At 39.7% G+C, this 19,358-nt stretch overlaps 1 protein-coding gene across 1 annotated transcript in view; it reads left to right on the top strand.

Moving 5' to 3' along the window:
- Positions 1-19,358, top strand: part of nr5a2 (nuclear receptor subfamily 5, group A, member 2) — a 68,806-nt gene that overhangs the window by 38,271 nt on the left and 11,177 nt on the right. Inside the window, exons 5-6 of the mRNA XM_026193904.1 lie at positions 650-769; positions 4,473-4,620. Coding sequence (XP_026049689.1) covers positions 650-769; positions 4,473-4,620 — 268 coding nt within the window. The remainder of the gene's footprint in view (positions 1-649; positions 770-4,472; positions 4,621-19,358) is intronic.

The following is a 19,358-nucleotide window of genomic DNA, read 5'->3' as shown; positions in this document are numbered from 1 at the left end:
GATATTTACAAGCCGCTACGGCTGACAAAGTGCTTCAGCTTTTTTCAGCGCTTTTTTTTTCTGTGGGTGGCTCTATACTATTTGGCTGTAGCCTTTATTTCTCAAGGTCTTTGTACAATATTATCACCGCTCTACATTTCAGATTATTTGACAGACTGGATTTTCTAACAGGCATTTTTAGCATTTGGAAAAAACCCAACGTGCAGTAAAAATGTTTAGAGCAGGTGACCTCATAGACTGATCGTGGAGCCTGTAAAATGATTATAGTATTTATGACACAATCTTAACCACAAATTTTAACAGTGTGACTTTGCTTACAAGTTCCTGTTTAAAACTTGATTTGTTTTCAGTGACTTACAGATATAAGACTTTAATTTTTGGAACATTAAACACATTTTGTACAGTTTGCACATCCCATGTTTTCTACGCCCCTCCTGAACACACAACTCTGTGTGTTGATGACTGCAAACCCGTCTAAATAACATGTAATAAAGGAGTGCAATGAAAGACATGCAATCTGCACTGATGACAGTTACGGTATTGTACATCTGGCATTCAGTCTCAACAGAGACTGTTGTTACAGCTTTATAAGAGCGGAAAAATAAACACCTGGCCTAATGTGGATTTTTGTATATGCATCTCTAATCAGGTGGATGACCAGATGAAGCTGCTGCAGAACTGCTGGAGTGAACTCCTCATTCTCGACCACGTTTTCCGCCAGGTGGTGCATGCCAAGGAGGGCTCCATCCTATTGGTCACTGGCCAACAGGTAAGAACTACTTCCAGCATTTTCCACTCCTTTTTTGTTTTTGTCCAATCTTGTATCACTCAAACTCTGAAAAAAAAAACCCTTTTCTTTCTTTCTGTTAAAAGGGGATTTTTCCTTCCCACTGTTGCCAAGTGATTGCTCACAGACATGTCGCCTGATTGTTGGGGTTTCTTTCTAAGATTATAGGCTCTTACAGTTTTTCTCAGAGCATGAAGACTCAAACAGTGAATAAATAAAGCACTCAGACACTCATGCTGCAGCATAGTGAGTGGGTGGACAGATAAAAAATGCAGCTAAATGTGTTATTTTCTTTTACTGGGGGTCTTTGAGGAAGTTGGTGGGAGATGGTGCCTGAAGCCCTAACAAGAAATCTCAATGCATCAGAATGCCATGTGCTGATTTGTGTTTCGGCTTCTCACACACACACACACACACACACACACACACACACACACACACACACACACACACACACACACACACTCACAAAGCAAGCTGTCTTTAAATACACAAACCCAAAGCAAACATAGAAGACTCACTCGGTCTTCAGTGATTCTCAAAATCGCACACAAACAAAGGCACATTTTAAAAAGAGAAAGAGAGAGTGTGTGCAGTCACAAAGGTGCGAAACTGCTCATCATGAATATGCCTCTGACCAATCAGATGGCTGTCAGTGAGTTGAGAAGTCATGCATTATTGATTGTCTTGCACTGCAAAAACATTGCTTTTCGACAAATGTTTTACAACAATAGATTCTGGCGAGCGCGTGTGCACTGTGTACAGGGGGAGTCCTTTTAATTCCGCGATTCTGAATGAAGACAAGGTCACAGTCGATTCTGAGCATGGGTGAAGAAGCAGCCAGTACTGCCTCTAGTGGGAACTACAAACTATAACAAATAGTGCTATGGTAGTAGTAACAGGTAAATGAGAGTTTGAAGAAAAAAATAAATAAAAAGGCAGAAGAAGCGGTGCAAGATTGTTGAACAGATGGACGGAGGGAGTAAACTGATGGAAGGAGACTGAGTTGGATAATAGGAGGGAGAAGAAAAGAAAGGAGGCAGAATGAGGTAGAAGAAGGCAGAAATGTGCCAAAAGTAGAAGAGATGAGGATGGATCGGGGAGAAGATGATGAGGCGAAGCAGATAAGGCTGTTTTAAAAGGCCCGAACAGCGAGGTGCAGGAATAGGGGGAGGAGGAGGGGCTGATAGTCAGGGGAGGTGCTGGATGGCGGTTTCGTTTTGCATACTTTGGTTAATGAACAGCTGGTGTTGAGGATGTGTGTGTGTGTTTGGAAATGTATGCATGTGTGTGTGGGAGGGGGGGGGGGGGGGGGTCTGAAACAGTTCATTATCTCCTATTATTCTCCACCTGGCCAGGGGTGACAGCACAGTGATAATGCAAGGGATATTTAAACCGCAGTAGCAACACCACCCAAAGCAAATGCTACACAAACACAATCAGGACTTGATGGGAGAGCGCTGCACCGAGTCTGGCAAAAGCCTTCTCTGACCTTAGTGCCCAGTAAGAAGCAAATCTGTGTTGTACATGGAGTACATGTAGTCCTCTGGTCTATAAACTATATATCAGTATTTTTAAAAAGGACCACGTATTTGTAGTTCTAACCTTTACACAGAGTGGCTGCATCAGGTTAGAAGCATAGTCCCAACAGAAAAACAGAGGGCCATTTGTCCAAGAATGCAGAGTGTGCAAAATCTTAATTTTGAACAGATACTACAGTTTTACAAGGTGGATTTTTTTTCCCTTTGGCAGCCCAAACGAAATAACACAGCTGGTATTTTATACTATTGAATTGCCAGAATGCCCATATGTAGTGTATTATGAGGAATTAACCAAACGATGCCATAACACGAAGCAGCCATTGAGGACAGGCCTTAGTTCATGCCGTAATTAATCCATTGTTGCACTGAAACTGATTGCACTTTGTCCTCAAGTGCATTGAGGCAAATCACCACATTTATTCTGAAATAAATTCGCAAAGTTTACCAGGAGATATTGTACTGCTTTTATTAAAAAAATGTGACTGAAGGACCAGAGCTTTGCTCATATGGAGAATTTAAACAGATGTTTCTTCCCTCTTGCTTTGAAGCAAGCTGCTTCTTTGCTCTTGCCAGTCATACGCTCCATTCATACTGACATTTGAAGAGAAATCCATTGAACTAGCAGATTAACTGCTACAGCCTGTCATTTGCCTTCTGTCTTGCCCGGTCTCATGTCCCTATGTTTGTTGTCCCTTGCTTGTTAATTTTATTCTTTTTTTTCTGCCTTTCTTTCTCTTTACTACTGCATGTCACCAACAGCAGTGAGAAATGACCATGAGTGCTTGTTCTTTATCCTGTCATAGGATCAAACACACAGTGGAACTTGTACAAATGTGAGCAAACATGAAATGACAAAGGCTGGACTGATCTGTTGAATGATTTAGCAAGGCCTCACAGTGTGGCAGTCAGCCGGCTACAAAAAAACACTATAAGAGTGTTCCTGGTGTGTATTAAATTCAAATGACTATATATATATATATATATATATATATATATATATATATATAGTCATATATACACACCAACCTATTTTCACCTTTCATATTAATCCTAATGTTCAGCAAAGACTATATTTATGATAAGTTAAGATTTGAAGGTTTAATCATATATTCGCCCTCTATGTCTCTCCAGGGGTGATAATAAAGTGGTATTGATTGATTGATTGATACGCAGGTCACCAGAGTTAGTGCTAAGTCTGCTATAGTGACACTATAGCGTTTTATTTGGTCTCTCTTTTTACTTAAGGCTGGGAGGCAATAACCCAAGGCATCACCATCAACAGTCCAATCCTTCAATGAACTTATTTCATGCACAGTTGATTTTATGTAAATTGATTGACACCTTGGAAGGGGGGCAGTGTTTGCTTTTCACAGAGCCATAGCTCTTTCTGTCTCGGAGGTGTTAAGATGGGAAGACAGGGACAGAGGCGTCGGGGCAAAGTGGGAGAGTGCAGTGTAATAAAAGCACACGGAAGGAAAAAAAGTGGGGAAGGCAGATAAATAAATGAAAAAATTGGTGTATTATCAACATGTATGTCCCTTTGACCCTTTTCTTATTTGCAAAGAAAAAAAATACGTATTCCAGTCATCTTATTTACACTGTAAGTAAAATCCAAACTCACGGCTGCTTATAATTACAAATGGAAGCTCGCAGGGAACCTCTTCCTGACTCGCACCAACATCTACCTTCCCCTGGAAACCCTCACACAGTCAATTATAGTAATGAATTGTCAATAAGTATAAAAATTTAATACGGTCCTGCTTATGGTGAGTGGCGACTAAGGACTTGCCTCTCATTCAAATGAGCTGCAGCTGCAGGTTTGAAGCACACCTGCAAAAGGAGTGTGTAAGTGGTGTTAATGTTTATAGGTTAGACCTAAGGAAGCATGTTAGCCATTTTTGTATCCATGTGAAAGAAGTGAAAGAGAAGTGACAGACTAGAAATGGGTGATTTACTCTGTCACAAACCAAACCACCGTCCAATTATTGCTATGGGGCTGTAAAACTCCCAAATCAGTGATCAACTAAGTGACATTGTGTTCTATTTGGTATCTACAACTATGTTTTCAAAACTTCTGCTCAAACTCCAGTCAGAGTCACTTAAATGCACACATTTTTACCTTCTTCTTTCCTATTTTTTTAAAGGTGGACTACGCAGTGATTGCCTCACAGGCGGGAGCAACTCTCAACAATCTGTTGAGCCACGCCCAGGAGCTGGTGGCCAAACTACGCTCTCTGCAGCTGGATCAACGGGAGTTTGTCTGCCTGAAGTTCCTGGTGCTTTTCAGCCTGGGTAAGTCAGATATATTTTATATCAGCTAGGAGGAACACGGGAATTGAGAGGAAGGGGTGGTTCTGAAACGCACAAAATAGTGAAAGGGCAAATGGATGTGAGGTAGGTGTGGTTGGTCTTTTTTAGATGGATGTGGCAGCTCTTGTATATACGTCTGGGTCTAAAATTTAAATGTATTTTTGGTGAGTACAACTCTCAATAAATCTAGGTTCAGTACAGTGCAACCATACAGATGATATAGGACTATGGGTGGATGGAAGTTTAGATCCACTATAGGCAGGTTTACTTTTTCTATTAGCCAGCTCTTGCACATAAATCTATCGGTGGCATTCCCAGCAGCAAATCTCTCACCTGATCTTCCACCACATCTTCAAGTTTCTAAAGTACAAAATTTCTTGAGAAAGAGAGTATGTCAATATGAAGTGTAAATACAAAATAAATATTGACGTTTTTCTTTTCTGAAATTTAGCTGTTGGTCTTTGGCATCGCAGACTTGCTGCAACAAATGCAAATTAAAGATCAGATCCTGGATCAACAATATTAGAAGTCATGAATCACAGTGTGTGCAGGATTATGCCAAGTGCAGTGTAACTCATAACCAGTATTTGAGAAGCGAGCTGTGCATGAGGAATGAGATGTTAGTTTGGAACGGGTGAGAGGGCAAGGGGTCAACAGGGGGGCTTTTCCTCTCAGAATTTGCTGTAGAGCTTTGGAAAGGAAAGAACAGATTTGGAAGGGATCTCAGCTAAAGAAGGGTGAAGGAAGGGAAGGAGGAAATAGGAGGAAGATGAAGAGCGAGCGGGAATTGAACTGGTCGTGCTGTTTGAAGGCAGGCACCAGCCTGAAGTATTTTGGAGACAGACGGGCGGGAGCTGAGGCTAGAGAGTGCATGGGATTTGGGAAGGAAGGTAAGTGGAGGAATATAAAGCTTGATGAGTTAAGGGACAAAAAGAAGGGTAACTTTGATGGCATGTGGTGTGTGTGTGCGTGCATTCTCCTCAGTGTGTGTGTCTGTATCCCAAAGCTGCTCTCGAATCTCTAAGCCGAGGTCAGACATTGCCAGGAGACTGTCATCTCTGACTCTTTCCTAACGAGTCTGCAACAAATTGCCTCTGAGGAATACACACACACACACACACACACACACACACACACACACACACACACACACACTGAGCCAAACCTGTTTAACATCCCACATTACTGAAGCCAGTAGTGTCAACATAGGGCCCTCTATGGCATGGAGAGCAACACTGGCTTACATGTGATGAATATTTTCCTCCTGCTTAGCTCCCAGTCCCTTCTGACAACATGTAATTCACAAGAGTCACACTTTCACTTCTTTAACACCTCTGAACAAAGAAAACAGCACTAATGAACTATACATACACACATATATGCGATCAGGAGGAATTAATGCTTGTGCGCATTTGCAAAGAAAGAGACAGGGAGTGTGTGTGTGTGTGTGTGTGTGTGTGTGTGTGTGTGTGTGTGTGTGTGTGTGTGTGTGTGTGTGTACACATCTGTGTGCATGCATGTGTTTGTTTCAGTTTTTTATAGGGTGGGGATGTTGCTGGGGCTCAGGGTCTAAATAATTTGGCAGAAACATCATCCATAATGAAAGGCCCACCTGAGGGATGTGTATCGCCCCCGGCAGTGCCTGTTCTCCGGCGTTGCCCAGGCCTCCCGCAAAAGAAGGCCGGCACAGACGCCATAGAGCTGGCTGAGGGGATCAGCGTTAGCCGAGGTGGTGTTGGTGGGATGAGGGGAGGAGAGAGGCTCGAGCTACGTAGAGCCAGGAGATTACATTATGTGATTAATATCACATACAGCTGAAACTGAGTATGTAATTGGCTGTAAGAAGGCTGAGCTACAAATATGTTTACTTTGGGGAATTAATGTGCATAATGTGTGTAGCATCGGTAGTGGTATGTATATTTAAATATCAAAACACATTATCAGAAGGGTCAAATTAATTTGCGACACAGCTATCTGTGCCCTACCGACAGAGCCAGTTATTAAGGGTCGTAGGGAAATGAGGCATAAAAGTAGATGTACACTGACTGCTGAACTAAAAGATTAGACTCTTTCTGTTTATTAGCCTAATTTAATCTCTAATACTGGTCACTTTACTCTCTAATTTAAAAGGGATGTGTTCATTACGACAGGTTTGAGACTAGGAACTGTTTGCACTACTTTGATTGATTGGTAATTTATTTCAACATGTGAACAATATACAAGTACATTTAGAAAAGAAATGAGAGAAAAAAAATATACTATACAAATTACATACAAAAAACCATTCTGATTAATTTACATGTTGAAAGGGAGTGGGAAGAAGTATACACTTATTTAATCCCACCCCTGTCCCATAAATTATCAGTGAATATTTAGTCAGCTTCCTTACTGATATAATTTGTAATAAAAATAGCGAACAGATTTCTGATATACTATATACTATAATATCACATCATGAATTTTTTGTTTGTTTGCTTTTAAATAGAGACATTCACTTAATTTAAATATTTTCCTTTTCTTTATAGATCGAGAAGATCATATTTTTATAACTCTTTTTGAACAGTTTTATGTTTGGACATTGCTTTAATTCCATATTCAGTTTGTTCCATAGTTTCACTCCTTGAACAGAAACACAAAAGCCTTTTCTTGTAGTACGTACCTTCATTGTTTTGAAGTTACAAAAACCCCTTAAATTATAACTTCCTTCTTTCAAAAAAAACATACTCTGAATATTACCTGGCAGTTCTTTATTTTTTGCTTTGAATAGAATTTGTGCTGTTTGGAATTTCACTATATCGTCAATTTTCAATATTTCAGACTGCAAAAATAGTGAGTTTGTATGTTCCCTATAACCTGCATTGTGGATGATTCGAATTGCTTTCTTTTGAAGAGTAAAAAGTGAATGTAATGTGGTTTTATAGTTATTGCCCCAGACCTCTGCACAATAGCTTAAGTATGGTGAAACCAGTGAACAGTAGAGAATATGAAGTGATGTTCTGTCGAATACCTGTTTTGCCTTGTTTAGTACTGCAATGCTTCGTGATACTTTGGAATGAATATATCTTACGTGAGCTCTCCAGTTAAGTTTTTCATCTATTATTACCCCCAGAAATTTATTTTCACTGACTCTTTCAATATCAACACCATTTATTTGAATCTTTGCATTTGTATTTAAACTACTATTTCCAAATAACATAAGTTTAGATTTATTCAAATTTAATGATAATTTGCTTTTATCAAGCCAGAACTTCACTTTACTTATTTCATTAGTCATATCCTCCAATAAATTCTGCAGATCATCACCAGAGCAAAAAATGTTTGTATCGTCAGCAAAGAGAACCATTTTTAATACTTTGGACACTTTACAGATGTCGTTAATGTACAAGTTGAAGAATTTTGGACCCAAAACTGACCCTTGGGGTACACCACAAGCAATGTCCATACATAAGGAGCAACCACCATTTATTTTCACAAACTGCTTTCTGTCACTTAAATAACTCCGGACCCAATCTAAAACTACCCCTCTGACACCATAACGTTCCAGTTTTCTTATTAATATATCATGATCTATAGTGTCAAATGCCTTTGTCAAGTCTATGAATAACCCAGCCACATATTGCTTTTTGTCTACTTTAACACTGTGGCTCTACTTACTTAGCACACACTACATTTGCATCTATTTAAATAAGCATGTTAAATCACGGGATTAAACCCTGAGAAATACCCAGTAATTCAGTGCCCGGACAGCCTTTTATAAAACTAATAAAGTGGCTTCTATAGATTTGTTTGCTTCTCCTATCACAGATACTGCTATCATGATTGCTACTGCTGCTATTACAGCTGCTATCAATGGATCGCTGCTATGATTATCATCTGAGCCCCACACCTTACAGTTGACAGCCAATGCCAATATGGCATGCAGTGCAGTATTTTAAGTGTCCTCTTGTGCAACATGGTGGAAAGTAAAAGTGAGACACTGGGTTTTGTAGCACCCATATTTAACTGTAAATTTAGTCTTTCTCGAACTTTGTTTAAATATACTTTCATTTAACTTCTACTGAAGTTTATTTACAGTATATGCATGCAGTACCAGTCTATAAACTTCCCCTTTTGTCCAGCAGTCAGCTTGAAGCAGCGGGCTCAGGGCAAACACGCAGAGACGAAAAGGCATTGCAAACAATATATAGTAGAAAGCAAGAATTAGAAAATATTAGACATTATATCACAAATTAGTGCCAAGAACTCAATTTCTTATTCTATTTTATTTATTATTGCACTTCTTTCTAGTTTTTATGATTTTGAGTATATAGCGCTCTGTGACTACATGTCTGCAAAAGGTGTTTTATAAATAAACTTTACTTACTCACTCACTTACATACAGCTGGTGATTTCCCATGTGAGTCATCCCCCCTCTCTTTCTGTACATGGGCAGTCAGTCATTCACTCCCTGGCAGAGGAGCTTTTAGTTAAGCCAGTTGTCAATAAAAACAGAGATATAGATGTCAACCCAGCTGAGAGGAGACACTTGTCATGATCTGTATGTGCGCTTGTTTTCGGAGTTATACTTCCTGTTTGCTTTCGTTTTGTTTATTGCTTTATTTTATCTCTTTCTATCACTGTCTCTCACTTTCCCCTGTCACTCCCTGTCTTCGGTGAAGGCTTTTACCCTCTATCAAGGAGGAGATTATCACTCTGAGATCATTGATCTCCTAAGTGTTTGTAGGACTGTGAGCAATGATTGTATGTCTTGGGCATTGAGCAAAGGACACACATAACGGCAGCGAGAGTTTGAGGGCTGTCTGGATCAGAGTTTGGAGAAGGATTACTACGAGTCATTGAGTGTCAAGAAACTGTTAATGGGCCTTTGATTTCCTTTAACAGACTTAAAGACCTAACAGAAAGACTGACAGGCTGTGTGGGTTACAGAGCATTACCAGAGGTGAAGGGACACGTTTGAATTCAGGCTGAGTAAAAATAAAAGATCTTCTCTTTATATTTTAAGCCCTCCTTTACGTTTGAAACCTGGAAAAATTATCAGCTTTTGTCCTAAATCTTCACGATGTGTTTCTGGTTCATCATGTATAGTTTCCAAACTTTGAAAGCAGATACAGAGACAGAGGTCACAAAGTGCTCACCCAGCAACCAGTTAACCCAGCTTAGTGGGTCAGACCTCATCAGCTGTAATTCGGTGAGACATGTGCTGCCAATCCTTGTGAACTGAGAGGAGAACCAGAGTACTGCCAGACCAGTGCAGGGTGGTAAATGGTCCCAGTGGAGAGAGTGCATTTGTGGACATACCTGTAGCCCTAAATAATGTCCTCATACTGCAGCATTTAGCAGGAAAACAGGCAGTAGCGTGCTGAAAATGTGTAACTGTGCTCACTTTGTAATCGTTCATTATTCATCATTCATTATGTTGCTTAAAATCTTTTCTATTGATCAATATATCATGCATAATTATGCTTTCTGTGCAATGCAACCGTTTATTGGTTATATTATTCCTCTATTAAACACGAGTACAGCTGATTGTTTTAGGGTTTGTTCTCATTATTTGCTTGTTTCTATTTTTTTAGAGATGGAATAAATGAAATCAAATTTTTAAAAACAGCTAAATAAAAGCTAAATGTGGATGGCTATTATGTGTCTAAAATAGACCCAGTTATTGCCATTAAAACAACAATAGAAAATATCTTTTGTTTTTCTTTCAGGCATTGTGTAACTACAGATATACATATTTGTAATCTTTATAAGTGATGCAGACCAATGCTGCTTTTGTTTCATCTGTTAAAGTAAACTTGGTGGTTCTCTTAGTGATCAGAAATGGGCAGTGTTGTCCATTCATAAGAAATCAAGACAGGGCAGCCAGTGATTCAAGAGCTGCCTCAGCAATTCAACACATTAGCCGTCTGTCAAGCGATTAGTCAGTCACTGAAATTGGAGTTTAGAGACACCCACCCATCAAGTCTTTGCCACCCTTCATCCCTCTCCATCCATCCAGGCCTCTGTATTGTCTCTTGTCTCATTGCTCTGTCCTTTCTCTCTGTTTTTTTTAACATCCATCTTTGTACAGCTCAATCTATCACTACTCTATCGCCACATCCACCTCCATTGGTCCTCATTCATCTTAATTCACTATTTATTTCTTTACTTCCTCACCCAACTTTCACTTCACCTCTTTTTCTATCCCTAAACATGGCCAACATCACAAACAATTAAATGTATAGATGGATTCAACTTTAAAAAATAACATTTAAGTTAGTTTAATATCTAATAGTAACCAGTAACTGCTTTGATACTGAAGATATTTACAATTATTTGAATTTAATTCAGATTACAAGCATTATAGCAGATTTTTTTATCCGATCATACTGCTTTTAACCATTCCCGCCATTTGAATTCCACTTTTTACAGCATCAGCACCCAGTCACCCCCGTCCCCATACAATGAAACATCTTTCATTAGCATGTTTTGTGTGCCACACAAAACGTTTTTTCAATTTTTTTTTTTTTTTTTTGCGCGCTGCGAGGTCAGACACCAATCTGCTGACAGCAACACAAAGCAGAAAACATGATTAACCTTGATGAAAACAAACAAGTTTCTCTCCCTCTCTGTATTTCTTTATCATTTTTGTTTCCTCGCACAATGAGAGAGAAAAAAAGATATAATTCCCAGACAGGTACATCCTAATTAAGCAACAGCCGAGGCTGCTCAGAATCAATACACTGATCCCTGGCCAGTGAGCAGGGGAGCTGGATAACGCAAGCCCCCTTACACGCACACGTACACAAACACACACTCACATGCCCATAAAACATGGCAAATATTCATTTCCTGAAAAGAATTCAATCATTTAAAATTCATTCAGGAATTGATTAAAACTGAGAAGCAGTGACAGTTCAACATTTATTCTATTGAGCCATTTAGTAGAGCATGCTCAGTAATCCGTGTTTAATAATGTTCTAACAAAGTTTAACAGATTTTTTCTCCCTTTTTGGAGGCAAACTTGCACTTGGCTACAAGTCAACAGAATGGAGCATGATGTGTACCTTTGGCCTGATCAATACGTGAATAAAGTATAGTTAGGGTGTACATGTGTTCTTATGCCCTCGTCTTGACTGAACACAAAATATGATTCTCTTTTCCTGTTCTCTGGAGTCATGTGGATGAGCCAGTGCATACATTAAATTAATAAATTAATAAATAATGAGAATAAAAGCACTATTGTTTACTGTAACGCACAAAAAAGTAACAGTAAAACAACAAAATGTAATCTGCGTAATCTGTTAAAACTTTGCCCTGTGTGCATGTGGCAATCATAAAGCAAACAGTAGGGGGAAAAAAATGCTGAAACTGATAACTTAAAAGAAACAACAGAACCCACGAGTGTAAAAATAGAAAAGAAACAAAGTCCCCACTGTATCTACTAAGACTGCTAATAATATGAATAGCACACAATTATTTACAGTAAAGGAGTATAAACACAAGAGGCGTCTTTATGACAGCAATCTTGGAGTGTTGCCCTGATTTTGATAACTCCAACATTTGAACATTATCCAATAGATTTCAGATTTTTTAGCAAAAGGCTAAGTTGAAACATTTAACTCATGGCTTTGTCCATTTTTATTCCAGACTTGGTAAATGAACTGATTCTTATTTAGCACTTTTCTACTCTCCTGGAGTACTCAAAGCGCTCTATACAACATGCCACATTCACCCAATCACACCTGTTCTCACAGTCACTGACTCTAAACTGAGTGCTGTCTAACCACATTCATACTCAAATGGATGCATCGGAGAGCAACTTGGGGTTAGTATCTTGCCCAAGGATACTTGGCATGCAGACTGAAGGAGGCAGGGATCGAACCCCCAACCTTCCGATCAGTAGGTGACCAGCTCTACCTCCTGAGCTACAGACACCTCCGGATTGGACTTGGATTGTTAATCTGATGGAAGAATTACATACTGTAAATTAATCACTGTTTTCCAATGCATTCTTATCCATTGCAATACATTTGCTGTCATTAAGAAAGTAAATGAGTTAATCATTTGTTAAGACTTTTGAGGACATGGCAGCCTATTGCACAATCACTCAAACGTCCTGACAGCTGGTCTGCTGCATGCTGAAATTGGGTTAGGCAAACTAGGACATTTAATAGGACTGCAGTAGATGTACACTTTACCTCATTTAGGTTGCTTGTTTTTTTCCGAAGCTGCACTCGTGGAAACACAAATACCATGTACACCAATGTCAATTTAGAACTGTTAGTCAGAGATTAACCTGTTGGCATGACTGGTTAGAAGAGTTTCCCTTAGTTAGATAATGCACATTGCAATGTGTAAATCATGCATTTACAATCCCATAGGGAAAAGATATAAATTGTATAAAGTTTGTATCTGTCTTGTGAGAAACTTGTATGAAAAGCATACAAGAGTGAAAACAGATATAAGATCCTTAGAAAAATTATATAAATGGAACTTGTATGTTTTGGATACTTACTAAAAGAATATATGAAACGGCCACTTTCATGAGTAAATCATATAAACCTTATATGATTCAATATATGAAGTAGGCCACATCTGATGCAAGTCTTTTATAAGTTTTTTCTATTTCTTTTCCATATGGGATAGCCTGAACAAGCTTCGCAGTCGAATGTGCACTGTGTGACTTCAGGCTTTCCCGGACGAAAGATGACCAATTCAATTCAATTTTATTTATATAGCGCCAAATCACAACAAACGTCACTTCAAGGCGCTTTATATTGTACACTAGATTGCACAATAATAGATACAGAGAAAACCCAACAATCATATGACCCCCTATAAGCAAGCACTTTGGTGACAGTGGGAAGGAAAAACTCCCTTTTAACAGGAAGAAACCTCCGGCAGAACCAGAAGAGAGACAGAGGTTAATAACAGATATGATTCAATGCAGAGAAGTCTATTAACACATAGTGAGTGAGAAAGGTGACTGGAAAGGAAAAACTCAATGTGTCATGGGAATCCCCGGCAGCCTACGTCTATTGCAGCATAACTAAGGGAGGATTCAGGGTCACCTGGTCCAGCCTTAACTACCGGTATATGCTTTAGCAAAAAGGAAAGTTTTAAAGCTAATCTTAAAAGTAGAGATAGTGTCTGTCTCCTGAATCCAAACTGGAAGCTGGTTCCACAGAAGAGGGGCCTGAAAACTGAAGGCTCTGCCTCCCGTTCTACTTTTAAATACTCTAGGAACAACAAGTAGGCCTGCAGAGCGAGAGCAAAGTGCTCTAATAGGGTGATATTTTACTACAAGGTCATTAAGATAAGATGGGGCCCGATTATTTAAGACCTTGTATGTGAGGAGCAGGATTTTGAATTCAATTCTGGATTTAACAGGAAGCCAATGAAGGGAAGCCAAAACAGGAGAAATATGCTCTCTCTTTCTAGTCCCTGTCAGGACTCTTGCTGCAGCATTTTGGATTAGCTGAAGGCTTTTCAGTGAGTTTTTTGGACATCCTGATAATAATGAATTACAGTAGTCCAGCCTGGAAGTAATGAATGCATGAACTAGTTTTTCAGCGTCTCTCTGAGACAGGATATTTCTAATTTTAGAGATGTCACGCAAATGTAAGAAAGCAGTCTCACATATTTGTTTAATATGTGCGTTGAAGGCCAGTGTACAAGTCTTTGTTCTTGGCTCCATGATGTGCATCTACTAAGGAATACACCATTAAGTGAACGCACTCGTCTCATTTAGAAAAAGAGCAAAACAAATGCAAAATATAATAGATGAGAGTAAACTCTTATAAATGAATTGGGTAGAATTCCAACAAAGAAGAAAATCGTTTGTAGTTCTTGGTGCAGAAACCTTGTTTATATGAAGTGTCAGACTTTTCTTTCATCTTGTTTACTTTTATCATTATTTTAAACCGTTCATTTAAATATTCTTAAACACTCTTTTTTATCCCCCCCCCCCCCCCCCACCACCACCACCACCACCACCACCACCAAAAAAACAAAAAATAAAAAACAGACAAAAACAGAGAAGGGTACCAACAAATCTGGCATTGTTGCTGTCATATGAGAGAATTCATACAGGTAGTTTCATGTGTGAAGTATTACAGGTCAGATGTGATTTGATAGTTTTTTTCCACGAGAAAAGAGCCGGATGGTATGAGATGCATGTGTTTGAAATGTGGCATGACTGGTGACTCATAGTGTACGAGTTCATGGCGGTGCAGACAGCTCTGACAAATGTTTGTGTCCCATAAATTAGTTTCAGTCACTGATTGGTCCATTGACAGCAGTAATGTCAAATGCAATAGTGGTGATTAAACCTTATATATGTATAAGGTTCATAAAGCGCAGTCCACGCACTGAGCGGCTGCATCTAGTCCTTTTTCATCACTTTGTTTTGAATCTTGGTGAAGTGCTCGGCAAACATGTGCTGATTGAAAACTATTGGACTCTCATCTACCTTTCAAACAAATCTTTTTACCCTCCGTCTAGTTTCTCCAGGCATCATTCTGATGCAGGAAACAAACAAAAAAAGGAAAAAAGTTGTTCAAACTTGGTTTCCGACAGAGCCAAATCCAGCTAATCATGTTTGAGTGTCCTGACTTTTCTTTCATTTTTTTTCTTCTTATTAGGAGTAGGTGGGAGTGTGGCCTAAAGCAATGAACCTAATCCTTCTGTATATTTTCTGTCAATTTTATCCTAAGAAATCTAACATGGTGAGCAGTCAGCTCCTGATGGTGGCAGCCACTTTGTAGGGAATTCCATGTAATGAGGCTGTCTAAAAGGCTTTCAGACTTTATCAAGCAATAAAAGCTCCAGCTCACCACTATTACCCAGCAATACTGCAGGCTGTTGTCATTAGGCAGAAGTTGCAGTGAGTTTTGGTGGTGGTGGTTGACAGAGTGAGAATCAGTGTCTCTCATCACTAACCCCACCTTCACGCTCAGCCTTATATCTTCACCTGGGTACAGTTTCAGTTTTCAACATCTCCATCCAGATCATCTCCAACCAGTGCTTAATTTACAGCTCAGGCTGTGTTTTATAGATCTTTTTCCATTATTGCAGAAAACACTTATGTTGACACTGTTAAGCAGTGACATTTATCAGACAGTAAATACAGACAGTCCAATGCTTAACTCTAACCATGCTTATGCTTATTATGTGCTAATCCACACAGCAAACCCACATGGGGTCATTTTGTGTCTATTTGGCTGTTCATGCCTCCCAGTTTTTACAAGCTGGTCACATGTGAATAGGTCCTACTCCCTAGTCATCCCTGTGATGTATCATAATTAATGTGGCAGCAGAGACAGATGGCACAAGAAGTAGATTGCTGCAACAACATTGTTGCATAAAACTACTCCCCAAAATATTGGTTTTGAATGATGTCTTCTATTGTTTTGAAAATAAATTAGAAAAGAGACTGCAACAATTCAGATGCATGTGTGAAAGTTTATAGAGCTATGGGACTCATCCAGTATATGTAACGGTTATTGCGTGCAGTGTAACATTGACTTAAAGGTGATGAATATGTGAGAGGGAGAACCTGAATAATCAGAATAATGAGCAAGCACTTGGCGACAGTGGAAAGGAAAAACTCCCTTTTGACGGGAAGACATCTCCAGCAGAACCAGGTTCAGGGAAGGATAGGCCATCTTCTGTGACCAAGTGAGGGAAAGGGGAAGGAGACAGGATAAAAGAGAATTTAAAAGACAGCATCCTAAGGATTTCAGATAATAACGTTATAGTGTTTTACATTTGCTGTCCTTATGAGCTATTGTGTATGTGATTTTAGTTTAATTTCAGCACATTTTTTTATTATTTATTCAGTACAGTTTTTGCACCACATGTAATACAAATATCCTTATATCATGTATAATGTTAAATCTTCCTTGTAGCATCACTTTTATTTTGAAAAATAAGCTTTATAAATGATTCCAAACCAGCAGCCTCATTGCATAGTAAAGAAAACTTGCTCATCATCTACTGTACCAGTAGTGTTTCAAAAGTAGTTAGATCTCTCTGAATGTAAAATCAAAATATGTGCAGCCCAGCCCTTCACTTCTTCCTGAATATGATGACTGTTGCAAGTTGGCAGCAGAATTTAATGCACTTTAACTCACTGTCCTGCCAAAGCAATTCAGGACATATCCCCTGAACTTCTGCTCCCCTCCATCAATACACTCACTAACTACTCTAGCAATGAGCACATCCAGACAAATGCTCCTGTAAAAGTGTTTTTTTTTTTTTCTTTAACCAGAAAAAAAATTCACCCTTCTACCTTACCCTGTGTATCTCGCCTGCACTCCCATGTGGGGTGATTTAAGGCAAGATAGGCTATGGAGAAACTGTTCCCCTCTATCTCTCCCTCCTGCCTTCTCTCTCCTTCTCCTTCTCCCTCTCCCTTGGTCTTATTACAGGCTGTCAGTTTATTATAAAACATTAGGAAAGCAGAGGGACACTTGCAGTTACTGTCCTATCGATCGGCAAGGATAGATTCTGTGATTTAGAGTCAGCTTTGGCTCGCGCCCTCCACATTCTCGGCCTCCTATTAAGGCACCAGCGCTTTGCTTTGGCTATTGATGTCTCAACATTAACAGTTACAAGCTGCTACAGAAAATCAATGTTCAACTTTTATTACCTGCTGCATAACGCGGAGGACCTCCCGCCAGCTGATACTTAGCAGTCAAAAGGAGGCATGGATGGTTGGCCGAGCACATCAGGTGTTTTCTAAGTGATATCTGCAGTAATATCAACTGTCTATAGCATACGGAGGCTTTCGGGGGCCAGTTGAGGGCCTTAGAGCTTTGGAAAGTATAGCATGCCAACCTAATTAGCACATCCTTGCAAATATTAGCCTCAATGCTCAACTTAGTTGCAGGTCTGCGCACAACGTTTTTGTCTTAAAATCTTGTCTGCTTGAAAAAAATTCTCTCTAGCACTACCATCAGCATGACTCACTTGTAGAGTACACCACCTAAATGTCATCAAGTTAAAATATTGGATGATCCCCTCAATCACCGTCCATCCATCATTGGTATCAACCTGGATATGTGTGTTGTAACAGAGAATCTTAACCCAGGTAGGGTGGATCTGGAGCGGCTGAGGCCTCTCAAACATTTATGAGGGGCTACTGAGCAACGGTATGGCAGCCCTTCTGGGACAAACAGCCCCTGGTTCTGTACTCTGAGTCCCGATCAATGGAACTCAAGTTCATTACACACACTTTTCAGCCGAACGGCGGCAACTGATTTTTTTCTCTCTCCACCCCACCTTCCTCTGATCGTCGAGCAGCCCACCACTGGGGCTGCATTACACTTGCTTGTTTACGTGGCTGCGTGTATAGGGTAGAAGGGGGAAGGGAGCGTGTGCTGGTGTGTACGTATGTACGTGTGTGTGCGTGTGAACAGGAGCTGCTCCCAGTGGGCAGAGCTTGAGGTTATCATTATGTACAGGTCGGTCCGCTGCAATGCTAATGCTAATGCATTCTCAGTGGCCGCAGCTCAGGTCCCAACGCTGTGCTAGCAGGGCTGCTACTCGTCTCCAATTAAAGACTGAGGGATGTCTGTTTGGGGTAGGGAAGACAGACCTGGGCTATCTGGGGCCCTGCGGAGAACAGGCTCACATTAGTCAAGGAAAACAGACTCGGAGAACAAATTGTGCATACACCAGAGTGCATCAGATAATCCCTCTCTTGATTCAAGCATCATCTAGTCCCTGGCAGTGATTTTATGCTATCTAATAACTGCTTTAGAGGACCTGTTGATTTTATTCTGCAGGACCTTATCACGCCGACTTTAGACTATCAGAGCAACCAGCCTTTCATACTTATCATGTGGTTATAACGAGTTTAAACAATGCGATAATTTTCTGTAGTCACAAAGCATAACCCCCAGAGCACCGTACAATAAGAAAGACAAATAGTCAACAAAACAGAGCTGGTCCTAGGAATCGAAGAAGCATCAATATTTCACTCATAATACAGTATAACAGTGCTGTGAGATGAGGACTATGGTCACTGTGTGTGTGTGTATGTGCACTGATGGTTCACACCAGACTCACTACTACTGTCATAAAGTATAGTGATCAGAGCAAAATTATTTAAATGTCAAGCTTTCGCAATAACTGGCATGTTTTTGATTACATAAAGAGAGCATGTAGCCATCACGTGTAGCGCGCACACACACAAGAAAACGTGCACAAAGACACACATTGAGATCTAGGCCAAAGGAGTGGCCTCTAAGTCTTTAAGTCTATTGCCAGTCAAGTGTTCAGTAATACAAACGTAATCCGTTTGGCCCCAAGCGTCACACACACCAGCCTTGTCAATCATTTGTAAAGTTGTAAAGCCATTCACTCTTTCGATCAATATCTTAGAAGGAGCTACACTGTTATTGCTGTAGTTGTTGTGTAAAAAAAATAAAATAAAATCTTTACGACAAGACATTTATGATCCTTGTATAGCTCATGATGTGTCATTAGTGTAACTCACTAGACAATCATTACTTTATGCAAAATGCTAAAGGCGTGAGCGCAGAGTTGTAATGATTGAAAAAAGATAAAAGGGATGACGCACTGAGTTATTCAGAAAGCCCATTAAATGAAACCTAGTTTCCATAACTGAACTGTGTTCTATCAAAAGTCAGGATTAAGCAATGGAAATGATACTAAACTTGCAAGTGCGTGACTTTGCATGAAAAATGCTAAGTAGACTAAGAACAGCAATA

This window comes from Astatotilapia calliptera, chromosome 15, assembly GCF_900246225.1.
Source record: "Astatotilapia calliptera chromosome 15, fAstCal1.2, whole genome shotgun sequence".
NCBI lineage: Eukaryota > Metazoa > Chordata > Actinopteri > Cichliformes > Cichlidae > Astatotilapia > Astatotilapia calliptera.
Note: the sequence above shows the minus strand (reverse complement) of the source record. Positions and strands in the feature narration are given on the sequence as shown.